The sequence below is a fragment of the Sinocyclocheilus anshuiensis genome, unplaced genomic scaffold (genome assembly GCF_001515605.1).
Source record: "Sinocyclocheilus anshuiensis isolate Anshui unplaced genomic scaffold, SAMN03320099.WGS_v1.1 scaffold380, whole genome shotgun sequence".
Classification (NCBI taxonomy): domain Eukaryota; kingdom Metazoa; phylum Chordata; class Actinopteri; order Cypriniformes; family Cyprinidae; genus Sinocyclocheilus; species Sinocyclocheilus anshuiensis.
The window spans coordinates 423,734-447,273 of NW_015557081.1; the positions used below are offsets into that span (position 1 = coordinate 423,734).

The window sequence follows — 23,540 nt, forward strand, 5'->3', positions numbered from 1 at the left end:
CACACACACACACACACACACACACACGCTGAACTAACAACACTCTCCCTCTCACCTTTTATTGCTTTCCTCTAAACAGGGACATATTATAGACTTTTATTGTTTTTTAAAGGTGAAGCGAATTATTTTTGTGCTACTAGTGGGACAAATTGACTTTTTTTTTAAATAAATTTTACACTCCTTGTCTTCCATTGGTTGGTTAAACTCACACCATTGGTTGAGCCAATGTTGCTGTGTCAGGCCACTCAAACGAGTTATGAGAACAACACAGCTTTGTTTACATGCTTTGGGGAATCAACCAAGCAAAAGTCTTACTACTGCTGCGTGTGTCGGAATTACTGTAATTACGAGATTGTAACTTGGAGATTCTACTTGGAGCCGTTCAAGGCATCGGACTCTGAAGTGTTTAGTTTCTATGGTAACTCTAATAACGGGTCCACATGCAGCTTTGCTGATCATGACAGCAAAATACTTAAATTATTACATTAGTCCTCCTATATGCGCTCAAAGTTTTTAATGAAAAAACACGACAGGTAGCATCATATATAGCAAAAAAGTTTTTACGTTCACGTGAGGTGGTTTTTCAGGCAATTCAAAAAAGGAATAGGCTATATCGCAAAACTGCATTTTTTTCCCCACATTTACAGGTCACCTGGCTTACGTAAAAATCACATGATAATCCTTTAATCACTATAACCTCCAAGAAACACCTCATACATGGCTGCTCTCAAGTATAAGGGGTTTTCCTTTCCATTAATGCTTTGGATGGATAACCCCTTATTTACACTGCACACGTCTGCAGCGCATTACAGCTCCGACACGGCCACTCTAGTCAATGCTTGTGTTTATACCAGCTGCACCACGGCACATAAGAATCCCAGAAGCAGCTCTCCGCACTGCTTTGCTAAAGATACACACATACATCTCTTTCGATTAAAGATAATGGCTAGGGCTGTGATATACGTAAACCTACCAACATGCGCCATTTTAGTCGCATAACATTGGTTAATGGAAACGCCGCCATTTCGCAATAGTTTTTTGTCGACATTTATAAAATATCGCAAAAGTTTAGTGCAAATCTGTAATGGAAACGCACCTAGTGAAATTCACAGTCAGAGCTTCGAGGAAGTTAGAAACTGAATTTTACGTGAAAGGGGGTAACTAGTTGAAAGCTCATTGCTATGATAATTTTCAATATATGGCAATTATAGTATGCTAATTACTATGGATATGATGCAAACGCAGCGTTATATTTGTCTCTGCACATTAAGCTGACATAGGAGAACTTAAAATACTGTAAATATTTCATATAAATACTTTATACACTTTGCCTTAAAATAAACACAATTACACTTTACCTTAAAATAAAGCTATCTGCAATTGATACAGAGTAACCCTAGCCCTATTTCTGAAAAAAAAAATCTGGCCAAAAAAAAAAAAAAAAGGGTTAAAGTAAGTTGAATTTTTGTCCCCAAAAGTTCAATATAACCACACACACACTTGTTGCATGTGTTCTTCTACATGTGTGCTTGCAAACTGATATTTGTGTTCACTCTTTTAATCAAAAAAGAGTGAACTCTTTTAATCAAAATCAGCATTTCAGGTGAACTTCCTTGCTCTCGTTGATTAAAATTCCCCCGAAAGTGTGCCAAACGCATCCAGAGGTCCTGAGTACTTCTATTCACTCAAACACAATGGGCTGCGGTCTAAGTAGGCCACTGCAATATCACAACGAAACGTTCTCAAGATCCCGATGTCACACTGGGGGACTGGTGGTGAATGCCGCATATGGGACTGCCGTTAAACGGCAGCTCGTAATTGAAATGAAAGGTTGTCTTTATTAATCCTGTTCTGATGAGGTGGCAGATGCCTTATCCCACCTATGAATGCCCAGAGCTGATCTGCAACGAAAGAGTTTGACTTTGAGCTGTTTGGCTGGTGTGAGACCCGCTTTAAATTATTAACACATATACTACCTGCAGTTTCAACTTGCCCTACATGAATTATGAATATGCTGCAAGCATGAGAGTGTAGCGAAGCCACCGTCTCCAGCCTGCTTTGTGACATAGCTGTTATGAGAAACACAGACACAGAAAATCAATTTAATCTCCCTGAAAATAAGGAAAACTAGCATTGATTCTTTAGATTCAAATAAGGGGTTTTCCTTTCCATTAATGCTTTGGATGGATAACCCCTTATTTACACTGCACACGTCTGCAGCGCATTACAGCTCCGACACGGCCACTCTAGTCAATGCTTGTGTTTATACCAGCTGCACCACGGCACATAAGAATCCCAGAAGCAGCTCTCCGCACTGCTTTGCTAAAGATACACACATACATCTCTTTCGATTAAAGATAATGGCTAGGGCTGTGATATACGTAAACCTACCAACATGCGCCATTTTAGTCGCATAACATTGGTTAATGGAAACGCCGCCATTTCGCAATAGTTTTTTGTCGACATTTATAAAATATCGCAAAAGTTTAGTGCAAATCTGTAATGGAAACGCACCTAGTGAAATTCACAGTCAGAGCTTCGAGGAAGTTAGAAACTGAATTTTACGTGAAAGGGGGTAACTAGTTGAAAGCTCATTGCTATGATAATTTTCAATATATGGCAATTATAGTATGCTAATTACTATGGATATGATGCAAACGCAGCGTTATATTTGTCTCTGCACATTAAGCTGACATAGGAGAACTTAAAATACTGTAAATATTTCATATAAATACTTTATACACTTTGCCTTAAAATAAACACAATTACACTTTACCTTAAAATAAAGCTATCTGCAATTGATACAGAGTAACCCTAGCCCTATTTCTGAAAAAAAAAATCTGGCCAAAAAAAAAAAAAAAGGGTTAAAGTAAGTTGAATTTTTGTCCCCAAAAGTTCAATATAACCACACACACACTTGTTGCATGTGTTCTTCTACATGTGTGCTTGCAAACTGATATTTGTGTTCACTCTTTTAATCAAAAAAGAGTGAACTCTTTTAATCAAAATCAGCATTTCAGGTGAACTTCCTTGCTCTCGTTGATTAAAATTCCCCCGAAAGTGTGCCAAACGCATCCAGAGGTCCTGAGTACTTCTATTCACTCAAACACAATGGGCTGCGGTCTAAGTAGGCCACTGCAATATCACAACGAAACGTTCTCAAGATCCCGATGTCACACTGGGGGACTGGTGGTGAATGCCGCATATGGGACTGCCGTTAAACGGCAGCTCGTAATTGAAATGAAAGGTTGTCTTTATTAATCCTGTTCTGATGAGGTGGCAGATGCCTTATCCCACCTATGAATGCCCAGAGCTGATCTGCAACGAAAGAGTTTGACTTTGAGCTGTTTGGCTGGTGTGAGACCCGCTTTAAATTATTAACACATATACTACCTGCAGTTTCAACTTGCCCTACATGAATTATGAATATGCTGCAAGCATGAGAGTGTAGCGAAGCCACCGTCTCCAGCCTGCTTTGTGACATAGCTGTTATGAGAAACACAGACACAGAAAATCAATTTAATCTCCCTGAAAATAAGGAAAACTAGCATTGATTCTTTAGATTCAAATGAAGCCATTGAAGCAGCACTTGTCTTAAATTGCGGACAGAACGTTCTAGGGCAGGACAAAGCCCAGGCGTACGCGCTCACTTCCGCGTGTTTCACACAAAAGACTGATCCGAAGATCATGTGTAAAATGTCAGTAAACTGTGGGAGAGAAGAACAACTTCCATTTGGATGGTACTGACAGAACAAAAGGCTTTAATGTGCCAAGACCGCCAATTTGTGTAACTCCATTGAGCTCTGAACCTCCCTGTCATTTATTTAATGCAGGAGGAACTATAGCTGAGGCCTCTGTCATTAGCACTCTCAGCTGTCCCTCTGACCACACACACACGCGCCTGATGCTGACATTGTCTAAAGTTACAATAAAAACACTTAGCCCTGGAAGAAAGGATGACAAACGTGGACAAAAAGCCAAGCGCAATAATTAGCTGCGAGTTCTGATAACTGTAATCTGCCTCACTCTCAACAGACAGTCTGGCCTCTTTACTTAAAAAGACGCATTTATCTTGCTGTTTAAAATGATACAGGAAAGTAGCCAGATTTAATTAGAGGGATAATCAGGGGATTAATTAGAAAGAGACAGTAAGAGAGGGAGAGAGAAAGAAACAGAGAGACTTCAAAGAAAAAAGTTATCAGTAAAGGTAAACGTGAAAAAAAAACTAATTAAGTCACCTTATAATTTATAATACAAAGTAAAAGAATATCCCCAACTATTCTAATTCATTAGAAATATTTAAATTATCAATATTATTATTATTATTATTAAAGATCGTATTCGTTATCCAAGTGTACAACCTTTATAATGCATGAATTATCTTATAAAAACAAACTAAAATGACTCTTTTTAGTTCAAAGCAAGAATAGAATTTCCAACTGTATTTCTTGATGTCAGTCACTTTGAATTTATGTAGGCAAAAGCCACAATAAAGTGCAACAGTGTCCGCCAACTTTTTCACCATTCTTGGTTGTCGAAGTATTTTTCCCATATGGATTTTTTTCTTAGTTCAAGACTTATAAGCCATTAAACCAACCTAAAGCCGACATAACCCAATATAAATCAAAACTATACTGTATACTATTGGTTTAAAGACGCTTATTGTGTATATAGATCATTTGCTTGTTTTCATTCTCTGATTTGGGCAGATTTTCTTTTGGAAAAATCAGGGGTATTGAAGTCTTTCACAAAGAATTCCACTGTTAAACAATTATTAGTTTTTTAATAATTATAATTTTTGTACCATCATCCTTGTAGCTCACAGCACATCTTTAAAGTTTTACAAATGATCTTTAAATATCAATTCCTCTATAGAGAAAATGAATGGGATTTTTACACTCCATCTGTTATGCAATATAAAGACGAAAGCCATAGGGAATTATGGTTGAAACTTGGTAATTAAAAATGACTTAAAGTAATTTAAGTCCACTGTAGTGGACATCAGGTGTCAGACGGCTCATGCAGTATAACCTGAATATCAACAGGCCTGGTTTCATGGGAAGCGTGATCAGTGCTGTACTTACAGCTGACCTCAGCAATGACTTAATGTGGGTGACTATGGGCTCTCGAACCCCAGCACAACCTGAGCTCTGTTCAACCAATCGGCCATAAATCACACACATAACCCAGACCTCCTCCGCTCCCAAACACTATCATTCCCTGTCTCCAAACCTCTCTCATTCCCTCCCTCCATCTCTTTCTCTCTCTGCTTTAAGGCTGGACCAGCAGGAGATTATCGACCTACTGTCTTGTTTTTCTGCTCCTCTCTCCCGCAGGAAATTTGTATGACAGTGTGTGCTCATGATTGTTCTAGCATACACTAAACTTGGGATGTTGCAGGTTAATCCAAAAATGTTGCATGTTCCAGTTTACTAAACCTATAATTTTCCTTATGTGTACACTTAAGTCAGTCACAGGTGTATCATGTTGAATTTCCAAGCAGCCTCCAAGCTTTATCATAACAGAGACCACAGGACGGTGACACAAACAAAAAAAGATAAGTGTGTGAGAGAGGGAGTTTAAGGTACATGAAACAGGTTTTGTGTGTGTGCACGCAAGCATTGAGCAGGTGCACCAGGCCTGACCGCAAAAACAGTCATGAGAATTTCTGCATTTTGTTATCAGTCATAAATATTAATGCAGACATCTCAACCACAGAGCTAGAGACAAACCGTGACAGTGGGAGAGACTGAGACTGAAAGAAACAAGCCAAAAAATGGCATGTCTCTCTGTTATTCATAGCAAAACAAACAAAAGTGTAAACACAGAGATGAAAACCAAGTCTGTGTGAGATCTGAATTCGCGCAAATATAATAAAACTATCAGATCATTAAAACAGTTCACTGAGTTTATTCAAAGAAAGATTTATCAGAATCATTCAACCTGTGAATCTGTATGTATGTAAAACTGTATGTTTACGTCCAGGCATGAGGATGACACAATCTATTACAAGTTATTTTACATCACATTAATTCAAGATTACAACTCAGGTAAAATATAATTTGTGTTGCTGAGGTGCTGTAGATTCGGCATCGGTGCTAGTGATGCAAGAAGCGCTGTGTTACATCACAGATCATTAAATTTTAAAGCAAACTGGAATAAATCTTTTAGAGTGCACGTGTGTGCTGTAGGGGGGGCAGAATTACAGGTGGGACGAGAGAATGCATGTTCACTAAATAGCTTCTAAATATATGCATGATTCCCCAGTAGATGTGATCCCCTGATGTTTGGGACTAAACAGAAACCAGGCGACTACTCTCTAACTGGGCTAATAGGCTAATTGCAACAGGGTGAGATTATTCATTGGCAAAGCACCACAGGTCCAGCTCTGGTATTTATTCACGTCAAAGAAAACATCTTTCCTTTCCCATAAGACTTGAGTCGATGATCATGGTCTAGTTTTAAACCACACTTTCAATTGGTCTTAAATTATGTTTACAGCATTGCTAAAGTTGGTGAGAGTGACCTAAAGAACCTAGATTCTAGTTTAACATCTTTGTTGATGACAACACACTGAATTTGAATCCACTGCGAAATCTGCGTGGGCAAATCTTATGCCCTCACGTGAAATTTCTAGATTTTGCCTGCGAAAATACACCTGACTGTAAAGGTGAACCTACCTTTATCTGAGTTATTAACAGACAGTGTGTCCAAACACGACTAACTTTTGCAGACTAGGCAATTCATAAGCTGTGTCCAGCCAATGTGATTGTCTAGCTCCACCTTAGTTTTGCCTTCAATCCCAGGATACCATCCACTGACTAGTGAATTGAATTTTACTGAATGAGATTTCATATTTATAGCCATTGCTATAAATCTTGACATTGGCTGAGTGTCTGCTTTCAGGTCTGAGTGTGGCATTACAGCAGCTTTGTACTGAAGTAAAAGGATTTGTGGGTAAAAATGTCATCTTGAATTTGCCACAATATTTGAACAAAGTATTGGGATGATGTTTGAGTGTGTGTGTGTGTGTGTGAGAGAGAGAGAGCTGGGAGCCTTAAATCCTGCTAAGTGCAGTCAGGAGTGTTCAAGGTTATATAAAAGAGTGGAGAACCTCATCTTGGGGTAAGAGGTCAAAGGTTAAAACACCTAATAATCACATAAACAACCTTTTAAGTAGAGATGCACCGATTGACCGGCCAGTGATCGGAATCGGCCGATTTTTCGCATGACTGGCCCGGATCGGTGACTGGCCGGTCAGTCTCACGTCTTGCCGATTCCGAGCCAATCCTTTTATTGCCAGCGGCGCCGGCAATGATGTCACAGCCACACGCACACTCACAGTCACGTGTAAACATGTCGTTTCGCGTGAGAATGATTCTAATTTCAATTGCATTCAGTGTAAACGGCGACTGATAATGTATTTATGTCGTGCCAGATGAGGCTTGCACAGCCTGAGTGAGTGTGTGAGAGAGACAGCACACACAAAGTAACTCACAGAAATGTATAGATGCATACTGCGATAGAAGGAAAAAAAAAATATATTTACAAAATATGATTTAGGTAAGCAACATTATACGGCCATGATGTTTCCCCGAATATCAATATCAACATGGCTGCAATGTGACACTGATTTTATACAATAGTATTTCAATAAACAAGAAGTTAAAATGAAGTGACTTAGATTTTAGACCAAAATATTGACTGTTTTTGCTCAATTTCGCTGACGAAAATAGTTCTGATCAAAGCCACAGCAGTACTGTTGTGTGTCTCCGAGCAACACACAACGTGTTTTGTTACTGAATGAATCCACGTTTTTGAACGAATCGAGTGAGTTAATGATTCAGTGGCCCATTCATAAGGACAGTCACTTGCCTCGTTTCTGAATGAATTAGCCGTTTGAATGAACCGGTTGAATGAATGAATAAACAACTCACTCATTAAAACAGACATTTGCCGCCACCTACTGGTGGTTTAGTCATATTTAAAAGTATCATTGCATTTTTTCAACATTTATTTGTGTTTAAAAAAAATATGTAAAACAATAATCTTATCAAATTAGTTATGCATTTGAAATTTTGCAGTGTAAATGCATTTATGGCACCTCAGTTTCATCAAACTGTCTGTGTAAATGCATCTAATGCCACTTCAGATGCGTTACATACAGCAACTCATTTTAAGTTAACTATTTCTTCCTCTTTCCAGTCACAGTTTTGAGAGTTGTTTAAGTGAGAGAAAATCTGTAACTTAGTCCAGATTGGGGGAATTGTAATGTATAATAATTTATTTTATTATGTAAATAATTTTTGAATTGAAATTTGCATAGATTTTTGTTTGTATATGCTGTCAATTATAGTTCTTAGAAAGAAAACCGGAATCGGCAAAATCGGCATCAGCAGATCACACTTCAAAAAAATCGGAAATCGGAATCGGCCAAGAAAATTGCAATCGGTGCATCTCTACTTTTAATTTCTATTTTGATTTATGCAGTAGACTTGATACTTTTCACTGAATGATAAACAGTGTATACCACAACAGGCGGCATAAAACACGGTGTTGAATAATATGAAAAGCATTATTTATGTCACAAGAAATAAAGGCCTGAGCTGCAAACCTGATGACAGGTTATCTGAGTAAGGGTGTTTTTAAGTGCATGCAGTGTTTTTCTGATTTTGAGATTTACAAGCTTCAGCAGTTCTAAAGATATCAGGAGCCAAATCTACTCCATTAAACCAATTGGGCCATTTTGAGCCAGCATATCCTGATGTGTAAATTGTGTGTGTATTTTGGACACACACAGTGTGTAAAAGTCCAATCCACCAATCCATCACGTCACTTTTTATAATGTAAAATGTCCCTCTCTTTGGATGTCCAAGCACACCTCTCAGGCTATAATTACAGTAAGTGAAACCCCTAAATTCTGGTATAATTTTATCTCTCCTTCTTTCCCGGCTTCTGCGTGCTGTGTAAATCGTGATGCATTCCGGGCAAATAGTAGCAGTGACTCACCTGGGACTCTGACATCACATATAAGAAGTGCTGATCAGAAGAAAAGGCCATGTCTCGTAGGATCGGCCCGTTGTCGACCACCTGGATGGTTTCGTATTGTAGAGCACCATAGGTGGGACCATCCACTCGAATCTGAAAGGAGAGAATAAATTGTGTTACTCGACCATTAATAAGCTACTAAAGCGTGAAAGAGACAGAGTAAAGCAGAGGGGAAGGGGAATGAGTTGTTAAGTTATTAGACAGCTGTAGGGGACGTTACGTGCCATAAATTGCAGGTTCAGCAGAGAGCTGTAACATCCTCACACAGTTGGGCCGCAGTGATGGAGGTCTCATGACTATATTTGAACATCTGTTGTTGCTGACGCAAAAGTGCACACTCACACTCTGTTCCAGTCTTGATATAACCCTAGCCTCCCTCCAGACTACATCTTCCAACCAAACACTCACTAAAGGGCCCTGTGAGAACTTAAGTCTTTATACCTGCCATTAAACATTACAATGCACCTGATAACCCATTACGACAGAATGAATCAGCAATTTCCTTTCCCTTTTTGACACTAAACAGTTTAGGAGGTATCAAGTCCATTCCCATCGGAATCAACCACTTTATCTTTGCGTTTATGGCCTGGAGTCCCATCAGACCGCAAGTCCTGTCAACCTAAGATCATCTTACCACAAGAGATGTCTAAAATAATTTTGTGCCACCACTTCAAAAAGTCCCAGCCTGAGTCTCGGTGGTGTTTCAAGTGTTCCCTTTGGCTTTGCGTTCTCACTTTCTCTAGGGCTTTTTGCTTTGTATGCTGAGGGTCACAAACAAAAACCAAAAAAGAGGTCCAACAAAAGAAGAGAACAGAAGGAAAGGGGCAGAAGAAAGCAAAAACCCTTCACACGAGCCAAAGGCTTATTCAGCAAGAGGGTTATCTAATCTCCCTGATCGAGGGCTGGTTAATTTGGTTGGGATTGGGTTTCGGCCAGGAAGAGCTGCGGTGTTTGGGATGGCAGCGTGTGGACAGTGGAAGAATGAACTGCAGGAGCCTTTGCGAAGCCCCGGTCGAGCCCCAAGAGAGATACACGAAGTGGTCCAACAGATCACTGGATGGACGGGGTGAAGCGGATGGGCATTATCACAACCGTAGCTAAACAAATTAGCCACAGGGGAAGACTATTAGCATTAGCATGGTCATGCTATATAGGGCTAAGGGAGAAAAAAGGAGAGTATCTGATCACAGATAGAGGAGGAAAATAAAAACATGTCTAAATCAACATGCTAAAATACATAACGACATAGGACTGTTAAAAGTCCCACTTTAAACTCAAGCAGTAAGTAAATCAGGTTTATTAATGGTTGAACAATACTGGTTTTATAAAAGTTTTTTTCTTTCTCAGATTATAAACTGGTGAATTACAGTTGAACAAACTGAACTGAAGCCTTGAACAAAATATAATTGTCTCCCTTTCATTTCAGTATCAATAAAGGGGATTATATTCTTTAAAACCTGATTGGATTACACTGCTAATCTGTGTATCATACAATCATTTGGATTTAATTCCATTTCAAACCCATGACTGACATTACTTCAACAGTTATCTCATATTCAATGTCACACTTTCTCTGTGTTTGAAATGCCTCTGATTTTGAAATAAAAAAAAAATTGATTGAAAGAAAATTCTGTCGCATTACAATAACAATTGGTTGCAGACGGTGTATTCTTGGAATAGATGAGCTTTAATTTTGGAGTAGAATAAGCCTGCACATTTCTGCTCTGTGTATCGTGTGCTGTGGGACCTCAGGTGTGCAGCCAATGCACAGTCTCAAAACATCCCCCTAGTGGTCATGGACTGTAACAACAGTGGCCAGCCATGTGAGACACACTACAGTATGTGAGGTTACACAATAAATGAGTAGTGATTAAATGTTGTCAAGAGTAAATTACAAACAACATTGATGTTTAACAGCACTTTTTCATCATTTACACCAAAGTCAGTGTATTATGCATAATAAAAGTGCTTTTAGCTTTATTGTATTTTTTAAAATCAGTTTAAAAATGAAAAGAATGATTAAGTTACTGTCACAGCATTGCTCATTTGTGATATAGAGCACAGGTTAAAGCATCACACTGTCAAAGGACAGTATAGTAGAGAACAGCAGGCTAAATCTAGTTAAGATCAGATAAGCGAAGAGCAAACAGAAGGAGAGGTGATGAGAGCAGCCATAACCATAGGAGCTCTGCAGCTTCATAATGTGGGCAGGACTCAACCCAGGATCCATGGAAACTGCAATTTCCTCTGGCTCAAAACAACTTGATCTTAAGCCCTGCTATCAGGCCAGTGGTATGACAATAGATTAAAAGTGATGCTATAGAGAAGTTTCTCAAAAACTGGGATGAATTCACTAAACAGTTGGAAACCTGTATCTTATTCTCTAACCACCTGCAGTTCAGTTTAACCAGGCACTGAAGAGCCAATTTAGGTGCTAGATTCAAAGTCAAAACAAAACATTTACCCTTTTGCCCTCAAGTGACTGATGAATACAGAACTTTACCACATTGCCACTCACAATTTTACCAATTTCTTTTTTTCAGCTCAAGTCATTGTGTATGTGAAATTGAAATCTGATTAGCATTAAATACTGTTAATCATGTTTTTTTCTTTTAGTTCACTTAAAAAGTTCTCGTTGAATTAAAATAGAACATGCAACATCAATGCAGTTCTCAAATGAATGCATATTTATTTTATTTATTCTATTCAAATCTATACAACTAGATTCCTACAAACATTCAGGAGCATTTATTTATTGATTTTAACACATAACAGCCAGAAAGAAAATTCCGATTTGGTACACTTCACAGCAAAGTACAAATAACTCCCAAGAAAATATTCAGCTGTCTTGTAATCCCCACTCAATAAAACCCCCCAATCCAGTTGTATTCAACTAGTGATAGCTGCCCTTTCAAACTCAGTTTTTTTATGCTCTATCTAGCTATTGCCACTGACTTCAAACAATCTGCATAAGCACATAAGCAATCGTCTCAGGAGAACGCTTTACTTTTGGCACAAGGCAGCCCTTGCTAAAGCCTGCTGTTAACTAAAGCATTTCGCAAAGGAAAGAGCGTGACAGAACTTTCTACCAACCCTAAATTTAACCTTGGCAAAAGCTGTCTTGTGATCTTTCAGTGAGCTTTTCTTCCACAAGCTGCAGTCACTTGGGAGGTGTTCCTTCTGTTACCTTCAAAATGAGCGAGAGATAGCCCACACTCTCCATTTGTGAGGGCAACAGCGGTGCCACGAATACACCGTTCACACAGAGCAGAAGTCTGTTCGCCCCGGCACACAGGATGCTTCTGGTTGCCCATTACATTACGGCTGAGAACGAGCTGAGTTGACACTGATATAGAACAAAGCTGAGAAGAGGCACTGAGTTACTGAAGAGCTGTGACAAAGGAAAACTACAAATAACTTCAACAGAGCCACTCTTGAAGCAGTATTGGCTGCAGAGGTGCACATCTGACAGTACAAACACTTCCCATCTCAAAGCTCGTGGGACACCAAGCACTAGGCAGTGTTTGGGTGAAGGCCATTACGAATAAGGCAGTGTGCTGACGCTCCCTCAAGAGTTCCTTTAGAAGCAAGAGCTACTCTGATGCACAGATATTGATCTGACATTTAAACCCTGACTATAACAAAAATAGAGCCGCACGTGTCAACAACTGTAAGCAGATCGGCCTCGCTACCGTGAGTGACTCTGTGTCAAGGTGTTGAGTGATTGTTTTCTGTTTTTTTGAGCCAAATCCCCTGGGAGAGTTTGAGATAGAACCTGCGCATCAGCACTCTTAATGCACCGGGAGATCTTGACGTGCTCCAGCCTGCTATAGTCAAGGAAAGTGGAAAGGTTTGCTTTGTTTTCGACGCCTCCATTGGCTAAGCCGGAGTGTGCTGTAGTAAACAGCCAGAGTGGGTGGACTGGGAAGTCTCTTAATGTCAATCAATGCTGAAAGAAAACTGCAAATTCCCATTTTACAACATCGATACTTAGCTGAAGGCGACTGGTTTTGCACAGGAACTTGACTGAGCTGACGCTAAGCTGGGGAATTAAAGATGATCATGTCCTGAAAGCCATTGTGTGCCGTCACGGTGAGCACTAAGTATTAGGCAATAAAAAATAATAAGATGATTTCAGTGGGGAATAAAGACTATGGTGGTCAGTGTTTCTAGACTGTAGATAACAAATTCATGGCCGAATTCACTGAACATCTGAAAAGCTCCAGGGTGTGGGGCAACATTTAAATCAACATTTCTTACATTTACATTTATTCATTTAAATAATTAAAAATATATTATATATACACATTAAAAGAGAAAATGAAAAATTACACAATTACATTTTTTATATATACACATTCTTAAATAAAAACCTTCATATTTTTATTTTGTTTGCAAGTGTGGTTCTTAATTTGTTCTATAGCTTTTATACAACTTAATATCCAATGTATTTTATAGTAACCTTGGTTTAGCTGCTTCTAAAGAGCATAAAATGTAACTTAACTGTCAGACGAAGTCTGAAATTTTCCTTGTGTGACAGCATGTTCATTCACATTTATTACCACATGAGTCACCAGATTTTTACAATCTCATATATAAAAATACAAAATTTTATGATAAACACTACAGGAGGGAAAAAAGATTCCTGTTAGTGGAGATTTTTCATAGGCCTTATTCAATTCTAGGACAGCTTGATGCACAAAATAATGTTTTAATCTCAATATTATCAAATTTCTTTCTATAGTTGCACAAAAGCTTACTAAAAAGTTTATGGTCAGTGTTTTGCATTTCAGTGCCACCTGATAATTTGCATCATTACCCAATTTGCATAATTCCATCAGTGCAGCGGTTCTTAATCCTTGTCCTCATGACGCCCCACTCTGCATATTTTGCATGTCTCTCGTTTAACACACCTGATTCAAATCACCAGCTCGTTAGCTCCATGAATGAACGGTGTTCCGATTGACGTGGTCCCTACACAATGGAGTTGGTCCCTACACTGTGTAGTTGCCAGGCAACTACACAGTGTTCACTGCTCTCTACTCCCTGCACATGGGAAATCGGCTGAAGTTTACTTCACTTAAGAACACAGATTTGCACTACAGCACTGGCTGCAGCGCATTCACACACAGACAAAACTTACTACAGAAGTTATTTAGAAGTTATTACAGAGGTTATTTAACCGTCACGTCTTGCGCACTTAAGGTCGAATGGCACAAACCTCTGAAGCGATAAGAGAAACATACAAAATGTGCAGAGCGGTGGGGTTGTGAGGACCAGGATCAAGAACCGCTGCTTTAGTGCATCAGGTCCTAAAATGGCATAGATTGAGAGTACAAATAATACCAGAAGTGCCCCTTTTAAAGCAAGCATGAATGCCAAGACAAGCACACCAAACCATCAGACGGCTTCATAATCAGGTAGCGCCGCAGCCAGGCAACTGGCCCCTCTAATATGGCATTTCCATCACTAATGAGTGAACGAGACATGGACCTGTTCTGCTCTAAACACGTCGCGCCCAGCAAGCCGCCATGTTCACAAGAGAGGAAGGCTTTGTTTTGGTTGCCGGGTTATGAGATTGAGGTTGTTGAAAAGCTCTGATCCGCAAAACACGTGTGCGTGCATGCGTGTACAAAGCCAGGCCCCGGTGTCTCAGGGAGCTCACAGGCAGAACCCTGCGGAGGAGGGACCTAATCAGATTTCCTGATCCGTTCGTCCCTCCGGTTTCTTCTTCGCAATCAGCGGATCGGTGCCGCGGCAGGATTTTAATTACCAGGGCTCTTAACAGCATGGCACAAACCTGCTCTGACACACTGATTGAGGCAATGTCATCGCCAAATTTAAACCAAATTAACTTTACTCTTCAACAACAGGCCTCCAAATAAGCTTAAAGCTTTTAAATACACCAGCTCAAGACCAACATAGTCTGAACTTAAATGGCTTAAAAACTTTTACATTAATTTTCTCATTTAACGCTCCGTAACATACTGTAGGACATGAATACGCAATTTAGGGACACAATTTAAGCCATTGTTTCCCTGCTCGTAATGTAGTTAACCTTTATGTAATTGCATTGAACTCTCAGTCGGTCTGCGTGAACTTCAAAATCTTGGCATATTTTGTACTCCTTTAGCGAAGTCAAAAATGTAAAAATGTCCTCGTTCTGCTTGAAGGTGTGTTTTATATGCAGGGCTTGCACTGGCTGCAGGGAGGATGGAAGCGATATTAGCAGGCCGAAAGTTTCTCTGTTACTTCTCTTACCCTGCAGTCCCGCAGAGAGGAGAGCTGGGATTACACTGCTCTAACTGTTAAAAACCCCTCACCGAGGGAGAGAAAGAGAGAGAGAAAGAGGGAGATATTACCCACGAGAGTCTGGTTGGGGAATGTTGTGAGCATGTCCATCAAATTTCTCCTCTCTGCAGTCTTTCTAAAAGTGCTACTAGAGGAGATATTGCCATGAATACCCAAGTGAGTGCCTAAAATTGGAGATAATATCTTTGATGTTGCATGTATACACCACCGGTCAAAAGTTTTTAAACTTGACAAAATTGGTGTTTTATTTTTTTACTTTATCATGTTTACGAAGTTTTTGATCTACTGGGTCAATGATCTGATGCCCATTTCTCATTTTATACTACAACATATACAGTATCACTCTGAAAAAAAATCTTTGAAATTATTAAAAATTATTATATAAAACTATGAACTCAATGTAAATTAATATGAAAAATAAAAACATGATTGATACGCTGTGAAGATGTGAACACTCACATGTGCTCAGGGTGCAAAGAAAATGTTTACTACTTTGGGTTTTTGAACTTGAGTACGTCACATGAAATGGCCCATGTGTTTTAAAGTATATTTTGACAAGATTTTTCCTTTTCTATATTATGAACTCTTTTGTATATTATTGAATCAAATTGTGTATAAAACATATTCTATGGAACTGAAATTTCATACAGTTATTTTTGGAGAAAATGTATTTTAATCTCCCAAATACTTCCCTGCAGATCGAAGGTTATTTTGGCTGTGTGTTTGTAGAGGCAAGTGAAGGGGACGTGTGTCCGCAGGGCGGCCCGTCTCTCCTCCTGTGTGACAGACAGGACACCCCACTCACTCTCTCTCCAGGGTGTCTGTGAGTCTGACCTTTCACCAGTCTATTTCTCCTCTTCCTCTCTATTTTTATCACCCATGCTTCCTCCTCTCATGTGCTCTTCTTCAGCTCTCTCCATTCCATTTCCATCTCTCGCTAGGTCCATGTCACTCATGATTTCGCCATCTCTTTGCTCATTCCCATCAACCCCTTAAAACCTGCCTTGTGCACCAATTTCCACCGTATTCCTCTGTCTGTCTCTCCATACTCATCTCTCTCATCCTCTCCCACTGGGTGTTCCTGGTTTAATCTGAGGTTAGATGGGACCTCTGGGCCACATGACGTTTCTTCTCCATTTTCTACTCTATTCCTCTTTCGGTCTCTCTCTCTCTCTCTCTCTCTCTCTCTCTCTTTTCAGAGAGGCTTCATTCTCTGTGTATTCAGTCTGAGAGGAGGCCTCATGGCCTGTAGCTGCTCTGAGTAGCACTAGATCTTTTTTTCTCTTCACCCTTATTTTGAGAGGCAGACGTCTCACTGTGGCTCTTCAGTCATGAGCAGTGAGGGCTCAGGGCTGATGCTTGACCAGCACATGCTCTCAGACTCCTCCACATCCATCAGAGAGAAAAACACAGCACACACACACACACACGTTGTTTCTTCAGTAATGCTTTGTTTATGTTGCACTGACTGAAACGTACTGCAAGTGTTGTTCCGACATATTTATGTTCACTATTTCAATCGGGAATGCGTCACACTGCAGAATTAAAATGGGTTATGAATGCAATTTCATGTTTATTTTAATCTGTTTGGTTAAGTTAAGAACTTTGCAGACCCTAACATGGAAAATTCAGTTTTTCATTCCACATACATCTTTAAAAACCCTCCACTATTATCGCTTTCACCGTGTATTATTTTCAGCCGTCAATAAGGCCATTCATTATTTAATACAGCTCTTTCTCTCGCTCCAGCTCCTCATAGTCACTGCAGTGTGGAGGGACAGACGGGCGTTGTTGGAATTTTCAAATGAGGTAATTTATCTGAGACAAATACCTGCAGAAAGGAGACAAACCTATTTTACATCAGGCCCATTTTTCCAGCTGGGAAATAAAAACAATTATTTTGCACTCTTCCTATTTTATCTTATTCACACGCACGCCCAGTGGCCAAAAACACACTTTAAAACAACTGGCTCTATGTGTGATAAGGGTCAAAGCCATTCACACTGACGGTGACCCACTGACTCAACAAAGTTGAGAAAATTTTAACTTTATGCAAATGAGAAACAACATGATGCAGTGACTTCCAAAGAGAGCTTATGTGATCCAGTTCCTTGAGATAATTGATTAGAAATCTCTCTGCACACGTCCTCTCCATCTCTGTCAGTGTGAATGGAGCCTGATACTGGCTACATATGGTGAATTAGCCACCATTAACAGTGTTTATGTTGCGCAAATGGGTTTTATGTTCCATATATAAGCCACATTCAGCATGAATGATGAGCCCTGTAAGATGATGCACATTAAAACAGAAAGCAAGTGTGAGAAAAAGAAGGGAAGGCGTGTGCTCGAGCACCTGTGAGAGTTTTTGGAACAGGCTGCGAGACATATGGTGGATGAGAATTTTGATAGCTTTGAAGTGAGAGAAAAACGGAGAGGAAAGGAGAAAGAGCAGATCATCCCTCAAGGAGTAAAACTGTAGATCTGACAAAAAAAACAAAAAAAACAAACAACAACGTGTGCATTAACTTCCAAAAGTTTGGGGTCAGTAAGATTTTTGGTAAGTCTCTTATATTTTTGAAAAGTCTCTTATGCTTACCAAGGCTGCATTTACACAGTAAAAACAGTAATATTGTGAAATATTATTACAATTGCTGGCAAAGCTAAATTTTCAGCAGCAATTACTCCAGTTTTCAATGTCACATTATCCTTCAGAAATTAATCTAATATTCTGATTTGCTGCTCAATAAACATTTCATATAATCTAAGCTGAATTGTTGTGATGCTTAGAATTGCTTAAAAAAATGCTTAAAAAAGAAAGTTTAAAAAACAGCATTTATTTGAAATACTATTTGAAATACTTATTTAATGTCCCCTTTGATAACTTTAATCCTTGCTTTCCAAAAAAACAAAAACAAAGCAAACTTACTAACCCCACACTTTTGAATAGTATGTGTGCGAGCACATTTTGCCGTAACAGATGACTTGCATGAGCAACAGCTCACAAAATGCAATCAGAAATGCACCCAAACGATAGAGTGACAAACAAAGCTATCCTGTAACAATAATTCCCTTTCTCTTGGTCTGTACACTGTAAAAAAAATTCTGTAGTTTTTACAAAATAATTTTGGCAGCTGTGGTTGCCAGAATAATTTTGTAAAAAATACAGAAAAACTGTAAACACATTTACGGCTAGAGTTACATAGAGACATTTCTTTCTCAGGGATCTATGGTCTTTGGCAGTAAAAAGAGGCCATTGTTTGAGCTGCTACGGGTTTGGGGCTGTTCAGATTGCTACTATGCAGCAGGTGACTGTAATTAGAATTTTTGTCCTTCCATAAGTAATAGGCACTCAATTCTCAGATGTCATTTAGAAAACAAAGCTTGAGGGTATCTATTTAACTTGCTACCAAGTTGTACTTTGTACTTATGGAAGTTTGTGAAGTGTTACCAATGGCATTTAAAGTGAAATGATATACTCGCAGGGCATTCTGAACTGTTCTGAAAAGCTCAGGAATGATTCAAGGATGCCTTCGCACGCAGTTGATACCTGTGGGCTGATTAACTGAAATAGTGATGCTGATAGACTCCTGCAGAGTGTGTCAGTCTCTCTGCCGTATCACATACACACACCTGACACTTTCCCCTGTCTGAGCTTCATGCGGCACTTCAGCAAATGATAGATGCTCCGACAGCTAAAACAACAGGTCTGATTCCCCTCTCACATGCACACCCCTCAATTAGCTTCTCGACGGCAGACCTGAAACAGACATAATGTCACTCCATTCACAGCAGCTAACATGCCAACGGGACAGAAGAGTGGAGAGACGCGACAGGTAAAGAGTGCGTGTCTCTTCAGGTGAAAGTCTGATAAATGCAGGCGCCAATAATAGTGTCTCTTCAAACGGTCAGGCTTGTCTAATACATGAGGATCTAGACTACAGACAAAAAGTTTGCAGGTTCACACAGGGGTCACACCCAGAAGTTGGACAGGAAATGACATGACAGTATTTATGCAATGATCAAGCCACTGAACTCGTTCCCCCACTGATTCGCCTGAGATTAGTGTATTTAAAGTAGTGGTGTTTCTGTAATGAGTGAATCAATGTTTTTTTTTTTAATGGATTTTTTTAAGATAATGAATCATTCTCGGTCATTTCTCTTCCTTGTGAAGTGCATTACAACTCATCTGCTCTGGAAAATTAATAGAGCCATAAATGTAGTAATTATAACCCTTGTTTCAATTGATTTCAAGCAAATTAATTCAGTAAATCATTTAATGATTTATTCATATAGAAAAAAATATACCATCTACTGATGCAATAATGTAACCTAAAAGATTAACTGAACAAATCAGAATAAATCTTTTTGAAGAACTGCATCAAAAACATCACGACTTGTATTGGAAAAGTGGCTGCTTATCAGTAAGAATGAAACGGATTTCGAAATAGAAAATGTCAGACGAAGTCAGGAGTGTGACAGCACTCTTTATCCTTTCAGGGAGCAGAGAGAGGGGTGAAAGGGAGGATGAAAGAGGGATAAGTGAAAACAGTCCTTAAAGGTGTGAATAATGCATGAAGAGCCAAGGCCAGATGAGAAACAGTCATCAGACCAGAACCCGATCGCTGATCCAGTTACCACTGAGCGTCCCTAAAGCCCTGAAGTCTGCCACCCCCCCTCTCATTTCTGTCTTGCTAAAACACACACACACACACACACACACACACACTACACAGAGAAAGTGAGGTGAATTGATTCTGTATTGGTGTGTAAGTGCCCACAAAAAATGAGAATCATTTAAAATGACTGTAGGCTGATTGGTCCACACCATCCAATCATATTCTCTGTGGTACTCAAAGAAAATTCTCTCGTAGGAACAGTTCACACAGGGTTTGTTCTTGTGTTCACAAACAGCTACACACAGTACAAAAGAACAAAACAGAAATGCAGATATCTCACTACACATTTTTTAAACATGAGCTTCTTTTAACTTTAGATGGTTTCTAAAAAAACAGACACAACATTGGTAAAAGATGTTCTTTTGAATCCTGTTTACTAGTAGCTCACCTAATAAGGATGTATTGACACAGGATGTGTTCTTGCATCCATCTGCATTTTTTTTTTTTTTACTTTTTTGCACTATGTCATTTCAAGGAAAGTGAAGGGCTGAAACACTGAGAAAATAAGCAATAAGCCTCATTTCTCACCTTACCACATTTTCACATCTCAAAATGTGTTTGTCACCTCACAACAAAGATGGTCGACCACACATAAAACCAATCTAAATTCCAGCACTCGTGCAATAAATCAAATTACCATAATTCATATTTTACACACTGCACTTGTGAGAATGCTCTCTGGTGAATAATAGATGACAGAAAGACAAATAATATTCACTTGTCATCAACAATCTATAGCTATAAAAACAAATCTTAACTTAACATGTCTAATTAAAATCAAAAGCACCTAACCTTAATTATATAATGATTAACACTCAACAGGCTTCACATATATTATTATATTGTATATGTATTTTATAGCTTAATGATTCTAAAATAAAAAAAAGACTGAAAATTGATTGATTGAATTTAATTAAATTAAGTGTGTAATATACAAGCTCAATGAAAAGCACAACTTTTGCTACAAAATGAATGTGAAGCATTGTTTATTCATCTAAAGCTAATTTTGTCCATGCATTACGGCTGCATAGATGGTCATGTGATCACTTTGCCTATGGCTTCAGCCACTGATTCCTTGCTATAGCTTAGGCTATATTTAGCCTTTATAAACTCCATTCTAAAACCATCAACTCCTGGACCTCCACGTCCGCAGAGAGGTGCAAGGCATCCCTCTTTCTCTCTGTCTGTAGGTGTGAAGGTTGTATTACGCCTTGTTAGCTCTGAAACACGGATTCTCAGTTGCCTGAGAGAAGTGTTGGCACTTAACAGCAGTGCTCTGTCACTAGCTATCTGCACTAACAAACAATGTAAACCACACACCACAACAAGACACTAAAACACTAGCATGCATATGAAACTAACAGAAGCTATAGAGAATATCTATTCTGATTTCTGTTCATGTTTGTGACTGGTGTAATATCGTAGTAGCGGCATTAACCTCTGTTTTTCAAGTTGTGACAGTAGGTGGGTGAGTGAGTTTATCTGAGAGTTTACGGTATGTGTGTGCTCTCATTTTCTGCATAGTGACATATCAAAGAGCAAAGAGCGAGACCTGGCAGGCGTTGTCTTTGTATACATTAAGGCTGAGTGACAAGGCAAACTATGCTGCAATAAATACGGAGAGAGAAAGGTGTGTACGTGTGTGTGTGTGTGTGTATAATCTGAAAGACAGCTCTTATAAGCGTAAAGCTTTAATTCGGGAGAGACGGGAATGGGTTGTTCACCACAGAGACAGAAGTCTAAAGAGGATCAGAGATTGTGTCTGTCAACAGCCATAAGAAATCCTTTCATGCGGTTTCAATTAGAAAACGGAACAGGAACTGTAGGGAGTCCATTTCCTGTCCTCCTTCCTGTTTCTTTTCTTTTTCTCTATTAATCCACCCAGAAAGTTGTGTTTTACTTAATTTCTATATCATTAAGCTCCAGGGATGTAGCTAAGGATTGTGGGCCCCCTGGCAATATGCATGCGACACTTGGGATCAAATCCAAATGTTAACATTAATGTTATATAACATATATAATATTGTATATTAATGTGTAAACATTTTAATGCATAATATAATAAATTACAAAAATATACTCTGCCGTTCAAAAGTGAGGATTAGCAAGATTTTTTGCTTTTTTAAAGAATTGTCTTTTGCTCTTCAAGGCTGCATTTATTTGATCAAAAATAGAGAGAGAAAAAAACAGTAATATTGTGAAATATTATTACAATTTAGAAGAACAGTTTTCTATTTTATTATACTTTAAAATATATATTTTTTTTCCTGTGATGCAAAGCTGAATTTTCATCAGCCATTACTCCAGTCTTCACTGTCACATGATCCTTCAGAAATCATTCCGATTTATTGTCAATATGCTGATTTATTATCAATGTTGGAAACAGTTGTGTTAATATTTTTTTTGGGAACCTGTGATACTTTTTTCAGGATTCTTTGATGAATAAAAAGTTAAAAAAGAACAGCATATTCAAAACAGAAAACTTTTCTAACAATATGTCTTTACTATCACTTTTTATCAATTTAACCCAACCTTGCTGAATAAAAGTATTAATTTCTTTACATTCTTAAAAAAAAAAAAAAAAAAAAATATATATATATATATATATATTTACTGATCCCAAACTTTTGAATGGCAGTGTATTAAAGAAATCATGTATTTATGTAAAATGCTGATTTGAGTGAGTGTATATGTGTGTGTGTGAGAGACAGAGAGAGACGCTGCTCTCTGGCTCTGCGCTTCCCTGCAGGCTTTCATCTTTCTCAGGTTAGATTACTGTAAAGCACTCCTGTCTGCCAGCATTCCTGGAAGCTTTTTATCCATGCACTTGTTTGTTTAAAAAAAAAAAAGGAAAAAAAGCGAAGTGGAAAAAACGACAGATATAAAGGGAGTGGGGAATAAGAGAAGCTAACGGTCCTTCCCTCAACTGTGTCTAAACATATTTCAAAGCACTGTTAGCAAACTGACTTAACTCTAGACCTGCTGGCACACTTCTACTTCTCACGCTTTCACTCAGGGTCATTTACATCAGTGCATGAAAGCTAATAAAACATAAGATTAACCATAACAAGAGCCATTATGACATTCTCTGGGGTGAGGATTCAGTGTACCTTCTGAGAAAAAAAAAAAAAAAAAAATAAAATAAAAATGTAAAACAAATACAAAATGTAAAATGTTTTATATAACATAAATATTTGTATTTATTTATTTTTAAATGGAGCCAGAGAAAATGTTATTCAAAATCTAGCCAATGACCTATTGATCAAGCTAGATCCAAAATACCCTATTAGTAGCCTAGTTGGCAAGTGACCCAATCCAAAAAAATAAAATGTAGCAAGTTAGTGTTTAGTGCAGTACATTACAGTTCCTGAAGTGTTAAATGCAGGTTTTACCTATCTAATAACACAGTTTTACACAGACTATACGCGTTTAAGAAATCGAAAAACACAGACCAATTGACGCTGCATGTTTTAGCAGATGCTGACAACTCACAAACAGCAGCAC

General features: G+C 38.6%; 1 protein-coding gene across 1 annotated transcript in view; it reads right to left on the bottom strand.

Annotated features, from left to right (window-relative positions):
* Positions 1-23,540, bottom strand: part of LOC107676920 (plexin-A4-like) — a 246,745-nt gene that overhangs the window by 86,240 nt on the left and 136,965 nt on the right. The window contains 1 exon segment of the mRNA XM_016471659.1: positions 9,010-9,141. Within this exon segment, the coding sequence (XP_016327145.1) occupies positions 9,010-9,141 (132 nt within the window).